The following is an 11,394-nucleotide window of genomic DNA, read 5'->3' as shown; positions in this document are numbered from 1 at the left end:
TTTCATTTCAACACTTCATTAAGCTGGGTTGTTAAAGGTCAACTGTGAGTAATGCCACTTTTCTTTTAAAACTCTTGAAACTCTGTACCAAGTATTCACCCCACGATCTGATTCGTAGTATTTAATACTCTTTCCAGTTTTAATTTTTCTACTTCATTCTTGATCATCTGAATTTTTCAAAGGATTTCAGATTTGTATTTCTAATCCAATAACCCATATCGTGACATATCATCTGTAAAGGTAATGAAAATATTCAAATCCTCCCCTAGCTAAAGTACCTGGTCCACACACATCGTATGGTATGAGTTTCTAAAGTTCTTTACTCGGCTCTCCTTTACTCTTAAAGGGAGAACTGGTCATCTTCCTTGGAGACATGATTACAGGTTTGGATAGGTTCAAACCCAATGAGTTTAGGATCTCAACTTTCTCCAAGCTGTATAAATCTCTCTCTCTCCCTATATGACCCAATCTAGATGCCATAGAATTTTAGGATTTGATTCATAGCGAGTTCTTTTATTATAAATGGTATTGATTGAAGCAATCATTCAATTCTAAGACATACAAACCATTTGTTATTCATAGCTTTACCAACTACAACTTTCCAAAATGTATTGAAACATATTTCCATTAAACAGTACATAATAACCGCCTTACTACAACCAGAATAGAAATGATGTTTTCTTGTTGCCTTTTTCAAAGTAACAATACTTTAACAAATTCAAAACATGTCTGAGGTAGTCTTAGTGAGCAAGTCCTCATGGCCTCTGTTGGGCAATCTGCCCCATTTGCCATCCTCAAAAATGATCTCGCCCTTTGTTCACCTCAGAACTATTCTGAAGTCCCTGCAAGACTCAAAACATGAGATGTTTTCTGCGTGAACAATTATATCAACATAATGACTCTGAATAATCATTAATTCATAGTTCATCAAAGACATTGGTTCGTAACCTGCTTTTCCTTTGCCTTTCTTCAGATTGTTGCAGGAATTGAGGACAGTTCCTCTTCCAGTGTCCCATCTTTTCCATATGTGAAACATTTTCCCTTTGCAACGGCCTTCTCTGCTTTGCCGCTGGCTTTCTGTGAAGCTCTTATTCTTTGGTCCACTTTGGACCCTCTCTTTTGGTACACTTTGGCTTTTTATTGGCCCTGCTAGTGGAGGCCAAAGACATCCTCATGTCCTTTCCCTTCACACTCTCTCCCTGTGAAAATTCTTTAAGCTCATTTAGCAATCAGAGAGGTTTCTCTCAATTCTATTGAGATTGTATTTAGTTAAAGGTTTGAAAATTGGAGGAATGGATTGTAAATCAAATTCACTTTGAACGGTCTGGCATGACCACACCCATACCCTTCAGTCGATCTAATCCATTGATCATTTAAGATTATGAGCATACTGGAGTTCCTCTTCCCTCAACTTCATGCTAAAGAGGGATGCCAATTCATACTCACCAACTCTTTGATTTTCGCTATACAACCTTGTAGAGCTAATGAGGATATCAAAGCATTTGAAACCTCTTCATGCTTAGTTTTTTTAGTTCTCTATTCATAAGGCTAACATGTAATTTTTATCCCTCCTACTATCCTCTCATCCACTTGTTCAAGAGCAATCAAGCTCAACTTGTGGAGCATTCGTCCAATTCAAGTGGAAGAGGTGCTTCTAAGACATAGCAATTCTTTCAAAATCTAGAACAATTTACAGATTTCTTAGCCAAGTCTTTTAGGTTTTTCCGGTTAACATTTTATTGTCCATTACCTAGGAAAACATTGTTGGGCCATTTTTCTTTATTTATCACAAAGGGAACTGCAAAGAAAAGTAATTTTATTAAGTGTCTTGTAATCTTTTAACCTTTTAATGCATAATCAATTAGCTCCCACTATTTTATTCGCGTCCTACAATCCCTTAAAATAGGATACCGAAAATTTTCGTTGGATTTAAATTTCTTAGTGGGGAATCAATTGTCTTATCAATTCAATTAACCTCACATAATAGAATTCTTTGGTCAATTAAGTCTAATAAGTAGGAAACTCTTTTTCCTTTTATATCACTATAGGTTTGATTCATATTCCCCTTGTCTAGCTTCGGATACCTCACATAATAGAATTCTTGGTACACCCTAGGCTAAATTAAATCCATACCATTGTGCTTTACTTTAGGATGTCATTGTCATCATGTCCCACATAATAGAATTCTTGGTCAAGGTGAAAAAATACAATCCAAGAACAAGATCAATTTAATCTTGATAAAAAGATTGTATCCCTCACATAATAGACTTTGGGATATTTAAAATTTGTACAAAAGAATTTAGTTTAATCCCACAAATGGGGAACTTGAGTTTAAATATTTTAAATTGGGAGATTTAGGTGTTAACCTTTAGTTAATTCAGTTTAGTATGCCAGGTTTAATTAACCATTCATACATATCATCATATATGCATAAATTAAAGCAAGTGGGTTGACCAGAAGACTTTTTTCGAAAAGACCATCCTAAAGGCAAACTATTACACCTAATACTATATCTTCGATTGGGATCGTCATCCGGATGCCTTCGGTTCCCGTCTAGCCGATTCCATACATATTGGGTCTTAGGCACGTAGGCCCCGATTAAAATAATAATAAAATTTTATTATACAAGCATTTAATAAAAGATATCACAAAACATTTTGAATATTTGAAACCAAATGGCCCCATGATCAACCCTCTAATCTAATATCATTCATCACATAATAATATTAAACATTCATACCAAATATAAAAACAATTATTTAAAGGCATGAATTTAAAACAATTATTTAAAAATATATATATTCTCTCTAATATATATATATAAATATAAATAATCTAATATAGATATATATATATATATATATATAATATCCATGTGGTAATATAATCATAACTTTGGGGGCATGCAACAATTACACTTTTTATAGGAATCATTTACACAACACTTATGTCCATATTTCATCCAAATATATTATTTAATTGTTAGCATCATTTCAAACTTTTTCACAAAAGTCATGCTGACATAGAAATGAAGTTTTATCACAACCCAGAGTAACTCATTCTATGACACGTTACTTTTAGCTAAAGTAATAACCTTTTATGACACATATGCTTCTCAAAGACAATCATGTCATCTTTGCACATCATTTTTGAAACCATTCAAACACACCAAATTTACCTTACATTTCAAAATATAAATAATTTATGCCATGCAATGAGTCATTATAAGATAATTTAATTCAAATTAACATACTACATTAAATTTACCACCCATCATACATACTAATATCACAATTCCATCATATGAATTAATAATCCCATAACTTTATGCTAACATCAAATTCCACCACTAACACATTGCAACATTTGCATACACTTCATGCAAAATATCTTTAAAATCATAAAGATAACACATTTACAGGTCAAAGCAAAACCATTTAATCAAAGTAATGGAAATGAAACATCATGAACATTTTCTAAATGAATCATCAGGCAACATTTCCTACACTCATTCCTCAATACATATAATGAAAATGACATTTCTTATGGCAAAACTAGTCATGGTCGAAAATGACATATTGCATGCATGTAGTTTTTCCCATCATCCATAATCATCATCAAACATGCTTATAACTCATATTCTATACATAACCCCAACATATTAGAGCAAGAAGAAAAAACATGTTTTCCCCAAACAAAAGATGGCCGAGACATACACATGCACAAAACAGCTTATTCATCAAACAACTTATCCAATACAAAGGCATGCTCTTTATCACCATTTATCATCATTCTCAAAACATATAAGAATGAGAAGCAAAAATGAAACATAACCTCTGATCTATGTATGTCCGAGACATGCAGTAAATCTACTATAAAAAACAAAAAAAACATATTTTTGAACCATATCACTACATGCAAACTCACCAAGTTTATAAACAGAACCATGGAAATGTCTTTTAGCTTATAATTCGACCTGCAAGGAGCTTTTAGCTCTGATACCATTTGGAAAGAACAGCATGCCTGCATGAAGAGTGGTGGAAATAGAGAAAAAGCAATAAAAATGGATTCAAGAAAACGGTGTTTTAAACACAAAGCTTGGAAAAGAGATTATACTACTCCTTGCCTTTGGATTGATAGAGTAACCTTCAAAAGGATGAAACCTCCACACTTTAAACCACCACCTTGAGAGATTAGAGAGTGCCTTGGGTTTGAGAGGAGTTTTGGTTTTTGTTTTTTGTTGAACAAGTTTTAAGAATAATAAAAATACAACTTGTGCACTATATTACTTGGGCAATATTGCAATCATTTATTTTTTTCACTTCCAGCCCAATAAAAATCTTATTTTAATAAGGGACCTCACGAATTTAATAGTCTATCCTTTTGAATAATCAATATTATTCGAGGGCCCATGTAAACCAAACTAGTTTACATTAACACCCAAAAAATTTACCCCTTTTTATACCCTTTAACTATTAAAAGGTTATTTTTTGTGTTCATCTTATTAATCTTAACACTTTAAGATATAATAATTAATATATAATTAATATTGCTTGACCCATTTTAACCCTTAAATGTCCAAATGATTTTCTATGTAACTATTACTATAGAAATCTACCCTTTTATTACCCTCGGAAAGTGCTAGCCCTCTTCGGATATCATTTCTCTCTCTCATCTTTCTCTAACTTCTCAGGCTATGGTGTGACCATGTAGGTCCACCGTGGATTAGCCTTGGGCCGGTTTCTGGATGAAATCCGAAACCTTGTCCGAGGCCCCACGCCTATAGTAACATCTAGCAATGTGCCCAAGTCCCTAAACCACGATTAAGAATATTCTTCCTCGTAACCCATTTCAGATCATACGTACCATGCAGGTAAGTCCCTCCATGAATATCCAATCGAGTATGGATTCAATGGAACGTCAAAATCCTAAACTGATCTTCTAACCGAATCGTCGATCAATATGTCCGGAACTTGTCATCACAACTTTACTTTTGTATGACTAATAATAGTACTCTGGCCAGAGAATTCAGTGTTTTTGACATTTATCAATGTTCGTCTAGGAACTCGACATCCGGATGGAGTCAGCGGGTACTTCCGATCCTATATTTTCGAGTTAATGGATCCCCTCTTGACCACCGTTCCGTTTCCGCCCTAGAACAAGCATAACCAAATAGGCTTAATTATACGAAACAGATTAGTCTCGTACTTATACCCCGTAATGAACCATACGCATTCCTATCAGATTCGACGTACAAATGTCTCAGGTCAAAGGACTACATCGTGCATGATATAACCAAACGATAAATCTTGACTACATCTTTCCAAGTGATTTGTCGTTCTTTCGGTCACGTTTGAAAAATAGTTACACCAACCATTAATCCTACCAATGCCCCAATGACATGACTATCATCGTCATCCATACTTATATCAACTCATGATATCTTTCGGAAGCATCCGGTATGTCTACGTTCAATTAGTTTCCCTAAATTATATTGCTTCCGTAGGAACCCTTTTCGATAATTCATTTTACCGATTAAATGAATCATCTGGATAATTCATATACTACTTTATTTAAATGCATGATTGAATAAAGAAAGGCATTTACGATATAACATTGAAACTCTTCTTCTATTATTTATGATATTATAATACAAGACAAAATGCCTCTGAAACCGACAACAGAATGTTTCTGGGGCATACACTAATATACACTAACATAAGGTGCCTCGAGTGGCTCCGGTGCTTTATCTCATGGTTTCAATATATATAATTACATGCCTTAAGGTTGGAAGAAAACAAAGCGAGGAATAGAGAAAAGAAGCACCCATGAACCCAGAATGACGAAATAAATTAAGTTCAATTAAATAGTAATTTCCAATGTCTCTATCAAAGGTTCTCATCCTACTATATTTATTTACAGAATGAAGTGTTTGTTGCGCCATTGGAGTATCAATCTAATATCTCATAGCTGAAATAATGTTCTTATTTGAATAAAAGTTGAATACCATCTAAACGTGTGTAAATCTTATTTAATTAAGTTGAGTTTGTTTAAATATCTCCACCTGATCAACCTGTTGTAAACTCTCTTGCCATAACATCAAACAGTGAGGTTTTTGAAACGTAACACCCAGAGGTTTAGTGAAGAAATAAGAGACCCACATGTTTCAAAATGAAACAATAACCAACCTTCTCATTGATAGACACTTTGTGAAAAGTTAACCACATTACTCTTATTTTGTATATTCTCCCTACAACAACAACACAACAACACAAATAATATAAGCAATTCTACATTTTTGTCGCAAACGTACAAAATCTATACAAATCAAATGATTTAAATATTAAACTTTAACAATTGATAAGACATTGAGGAAAATAAAAAAAAAAAAAAAAAACTTGTTCTTTTTTCCTTTTATTGTTGATTTTTTTGTCTTTCTATTTTTTTTTACCTATAAAGTTCTTTTTTCATAATTCACAATGTCCCTAAAAGTGTGTTGGCCTTAACTTTATAAAGTTACAGTACCATTTTATCAAAATCAGATTAAAAAAATACGAACCATTAAAATTTTTTTTCAACAATAACATTCAGTCAAAAGTTTTCAATCACAAAAGGTTTTGACGGTGGAGAGTATTGCTTTTGTCGTGTTTGTAAAAAATTAACAATCAAAGTATATTATAGTATACAGGAACCCCTTTTTTAAATTTTTTTATTTGTGAAGAAAGAGGTGGACTTTTAGTCCTTCGTAATAGAGACAACGACACCGACTTTGTCTCTCTTTAACTAGAAACTACGACGACTCCTTCGTCAGCTTCATAGGTGTAATCGCATCCCCATTTTAAACATTATAGTTTTAGCCTTGTCCCCGTCCATAATTTTGTTTAAAAATTTAAAAAAAAATATTTGGACGCCCGTCCCATTCCTTAGGGACGGGCGTCCCTTAATTATGGACGGCCGTCCATACTTAAGGGACGACAGTCCCTAAGATGGACGGGCGTCCCACCTCTAATTAAAATCAAAAGAAAGAATTAAAAAAGTTTTAGGTTTATTTAAAACTTTTAAAATAAAAAATTAGAATTAAAAAAGTTTTAGGTTTATTTAAAACTTTTGGGGAAAGCGTTTGAAAAAAAAAGGGCAGCGGTCTTCTTCTTCTTTCTTCCATCTGCGCTCTGGTTCATCGGGTTCTTCATCTCATCTGCACACTCTGGTTCATCGTTTTCTTCATCTCAAAAAACAAATCAGCCACGGTAATTAGATACTTCCGTTTTTCAATTTTTATTTTTATTTTTTTTTTATGTTGGATGAATGCGTTGGATTTACATTTGTGTTGAATGGAGTTGATTTGATAAAGAGAAATCCAGTCAATTTGGTGGGACTGGTTTGTGTGATTGACAAATAGAAGTTTTCTGTTTTTGGTGTTTTAGAAGAAACTGCTATATGCAATCAGTGAAGGGCATGGATCTTTTGATTTATCATGAGTTGTTGAAACTAACCAATGGAGCTTTTGTATATTATAAACATCATAACAATGTCATAGGTCACAGCTTCCTGGGGTGTGTGGGTTTCATATTTTATATAGTTGATTATCATATTCCGGTCCAACATTCATCGACTAAAAGTTTTGGCAATTACAACTAAAGTTTTACCAAATTATCCTTAAGTATTCAGCATCTATTTTTTGGGAATTAATATTCATTTTTTTGTCACTAAAGCTATATTCTGTGACTAAATCAATAGTCACGATGCAATTTTACTAAGTTACCCTCATTCATTTGGCGTCTAATCTAGGGGACTATTTTTCGAGGCAATTAGTAACTAAATTGCTGGTCGTTAAAGAAAAAGTTGTGGCGTCTAACCATGATTTTAGTCATGGATACTTTCTGCGACAACGATTTTGCAACTAGCTAGCGAGTAAGAATTTTAGACGCGATAAACAATCAGTGTTTAAATTCGACTATTAGCGTCTATTTTCGATAGACGCCAAATGCTATTTTTCTTGTAGTGTTGGTATGTTGTAGACTTATAGTTTTAATTTCATTTCAGGTTTGAATATATTTGTTATGTGTAAATTTTTATTATCACAGTTAAAATTAGAATCTGTATTTATTTTTTTTATTTATTTTTTTTTTTGCTGATATCATACTGACATACTGATACCAGCATAATAAGGCCGAACGACTTACGCATACCCAAGGTTTGTCGAAACGATAATTTGGTACCCAAAAGGTTTTGAAACGACAAACAGGTACCTTCCGTCATGTTTTGTTAGTGATTTCTGTTTGTTCATAGTGAAAAGACTAAAATGCCCTTAAAAGTTTGATATTTTAGTTTTTTATAAATTTAAAAATTTCTAAAAAACCCCTAGGTTTGCTAATTTAATTAAATACCCCCATAATAAAAAGTTTGTTAAATGACAAAAACACCCCACCACTGCAGTGCTAGATTCCGACCACCACCCCCGGAATCTGGCCGGAAATTGCGTTACGACATAGACCCCGTCGGATCTGTGTCGTAACGTGTCGATCTGGCCTTTTTCGGCCAGATCCGTGGTGGCCGTCGAGGGCGAATTTGGCCGAAAAAGGCCAGATCTGGCTGTCGAGGCAGCAGATAGAGTTTTGCGGCCTTGACGGACAGATCTGGCCTTTTCCGGCCAAATCCGTTGCTGATCTGGCCGGAAAAGGCCAGATATACTGCTAGATCTGGCCGTCGTGGCCGCAAAACTCCATCTGCGGTGTCGACGGCCAAATCTGACCGTAGATCTCGCCTTTTCCGACCAGATCAGCCACAGATTTGGCCGAAAAAGGCCAGATGACGTGTTACGACACAGATCCGATGGGATCTGTGTCATAACGCAATTTCTGGCCAGATTCCGGCGGTGGTGGCCGGAATCTGGCACTGCAGTGGTGGGGGTATTTCTGTCATTTAATAAACCTTTTATATATGGGGGTGTTTAGTTAAATTAGCAAACCTAGGGGGTTTTTTAGAAATTTTTAAATTTATAAAAAACTAAAATATCAAACTCAAGGGTATTTTAGTCTTTTCATTGTTAACAAATAGAAATCACTAATCGAATATGACAGAAGATACCTGTTTGTCGTTTCAAAACCTTTTGGATATCAATTTATCGTTTCGGCAAACTTTGGATATGCTCAGGTCGTCTGGCCGCATAACGATTCAACCTGTCAAACGTGTAACCCTGGCTTGCTGGGTTGGCCCTGGGTCGGTTTTAAAACCTTGGAATGAATAATGCCAGCTGTCCTTACATAATACTGAGCTACCTCTGTACTCTCCCTACAAGCGTAGACTCGGTGAAATAGGAGTCGACATTAATGGATGATTTGGGTGCAGTTTCTGAACCCTCTGTTCAAACAGAAAAAGAAGATAATAAATCAAAGTCACCAGAGACAGAGTTACCGCAGCCTCCAGATTCTAATCCAACAGGTCAGCCTGCTGAAGCTTGGAAAAGTGGGTTANACAATCACACCAAACCATGGATTTAATGATGATTACACGCTTCAGTTTGATATAAAATGAAGAAGACCCCTTCGTTAAGGGGATTTGGCCATTTTCATACTAAGAAATACTCTCTCTCTCTCCTGTAAACACATTTGCTTTTTCCAACTCTTTTGTAAGTCAGTCCGCAGTTGCGACCTGACCCACACTAATATCAATACAAATCAGTGGACGTAGGACTTGCTACCTTAGCATCCGAACCACTTAAAAAACTCCCTTTGCATTTATTTCGCTTGAGATATTCTATTTTCACGTGTATTTAACAGCCAATCAACGTTACGCACGTGACAATTCGTTGGTGCCAAAAACGAGCATCAACAGTTAGCGACTAGAAATTTTAGACGCGATAAACAATCAACGTCTAATTTGACTATTAACATTTATTTTTGATAGATCCAAACGCTATTTTTCTTGTAGTGTTGGTATGTTGTGGACTTGTAGTTTTAATTTCATTTCAAATTTGAATATATTTGTTACATCGAAATTTTTGTTATCACAGTTAAAGATAAAAATCGTATTTTTTTTTAATTTTTTTGTTTTTTGCTGATATCATACTGACATCAGCATAATATCATCACTATTCAACCTGTCAAACCTGTGACCCGGTGGCTTGACTGGGTTGGGCCTGGGTCGTTTTTAAAACCTTGGAATGAACAATGCTAGCTGTCTTTACATGATACTGAGCTACCTCTGTAGTCTCCCTACAAGCGTAGACTCGGTGAAATAGGAGTCGACATTAATGGATGATTTGGGTGCAGTTTCTGAAGCCTCTGTTCAAACAGAAAAAGAAGATAATAAATCAAAGTCACCAGAGACAGAGTTACCGCAGCCTCCAGATTCTAATCCAGCAGGTCAGCCTGCTGAAGCTTGGAAAAGTGGGCTATGTGCTTGCTGCAATAATCCGTGCAATGGTGATACTCTCTCTCTCAAACTCAGTGGTTTCATTTTGAACTACGTAAATGTCTTATCGCCGCCATGGATCTAAGCATCGAATATTGAATCCCACTTGCGTAAAAAGTTGAAAGGTTTTGTATTTAAATTTATAAATTTATAAGCCAACTAATTAATAACTTTTAAATCTTAAATAATGAATAATGAATAAATACAAAATAATTTTTAATTTCTTACATTTCAGTAACTGCTGTATTCCCATGCTTGACGTTCGGCCAGGTTGCAGAAATGGTAGATGAAGGCAACATCGGTAAGTATTGAAATATTTCTTTTGCGTTATTTTATTTTATTTATTTGTTTATGTTTCTTATGAATACAATTTAGTCGTTTTCTGCTGCTTCAGACTAATGAAGCATGTTGTACTAGTACAACGCTTTACATGGGGATGTGCTTGGGGATAGGCTTATGCTGCAAGTGGAAGTATGGGTTATGTGAACAGACAGCAGACTACCGAACTAAACTGAGGAGAACGTTCAACCTTGCTGAGGGTCCTGCACTGGACTGGGTCACTCATTTATGCTGTCATTGTTGTGCTCTCTGTCAAGAATACAGGTAACTTCAATCCAGAGTAGAGGTGGAAATGCAACTCGCCCGGCCAGGCCCGGCCCGGCCCGACCCCAGAGGGTTGCTGTTAATGACAGGTCGGTCCTGACCCGTCCGCTAACATTGGTTGGCCCAACCCGGACTGCCAACCCTAACCCGTCGAGTTAGGCTGCGGGTTGGGTCGGGTTAACCTGCTTTTTGATTTTTTTTCTAATTTTGTTTTGTTTTATTTTGTTTAAGTTTAAATGTTTAATTAACTTTTCAAATGAATAATTAACAATTTATAAATGAATAAATGTAATCGTTTTTAGTTAATTGTTAATTTCTTTTCAAATATCAATAATTAAATTAAATTAATTAATTTTTTGTTAACATTCCAAATATTAA

The 11,394-nt window shown here is 35.0% G+C and overlaps 1 protein-coding gene across 1 annotated transcript; it reads left to right on the top strand.

Annotated features, from left to right (window-relative positions):
- The first annotated feature begins 9,329 nt into the window (after positions 1 to 9,329).
- LOC116115668 (protein PLANT CADMIUM RESISTANCE 7-like) lies at positions 9,330 to 11,020 on the top strand. Its single transcript, XM_031401798.1, has 3 exons — positions 9,330 to 9,441; positions 10,272 to 10,468; positions 10,808 to 11,020. The coding sequence occupies exons 1-3, from the start codon at positions 9,330 to 9,332 to the stop codon at positions 11,018 to 11,020; spliced, it is 522 nt and encodes a 173-aa protein (XP_031257658.1).
- Positions 11,021 to 11,394: the final 374 nt, after the last annotated feature.

The sequence above is a fragment of the Pistacia vera genome, unplaced genomic scaffold, assembly GCF_008641045.1.
Source record: "Pistacia vera cultivar Batoury unplaced genomic scaffold, PisVer_v2 Contig749, whole genome shotgun sequence".
NCBI classification, from domain to species: domain Eukaryota; kingdom Viridiplantae; phylum Streptophyta; class Magnoliopsida; order Sapindales; family Anacardiaceae; genus Pistacia; species Pistacia vera.
The sequence above is the reverse complement of the archived record's forward strand: the minus strand, read 5'-3'. Positions and strand labels throughout refer to the sequence as shown.

Bases quoted from the DNA above. Each gene is read 5' to 3' on its own strand.
- LOC116115668 (XM_031401798.1), top strand. From the start codon at position 9,330: ATGGATGATTTGGGTGCAGTTTCTGAACCCTCTGTTCAAACAGAAAAA. The intron at 9,442-10,271 runs GTCAGCCTGCTG...ATTTGGGTGCAG, and splicing joins TCCAGATTCTAATCCAACAG to TTTCTGAAGCCTCTGTTCAA. The intron at 10,469-10,807 runs GTAAATGTCTTA...CTGCTGCTTCAG, and splicing joins GTGGTTTCATTTTGAACTAC to ACTAATGAAGCATGTTGTAC.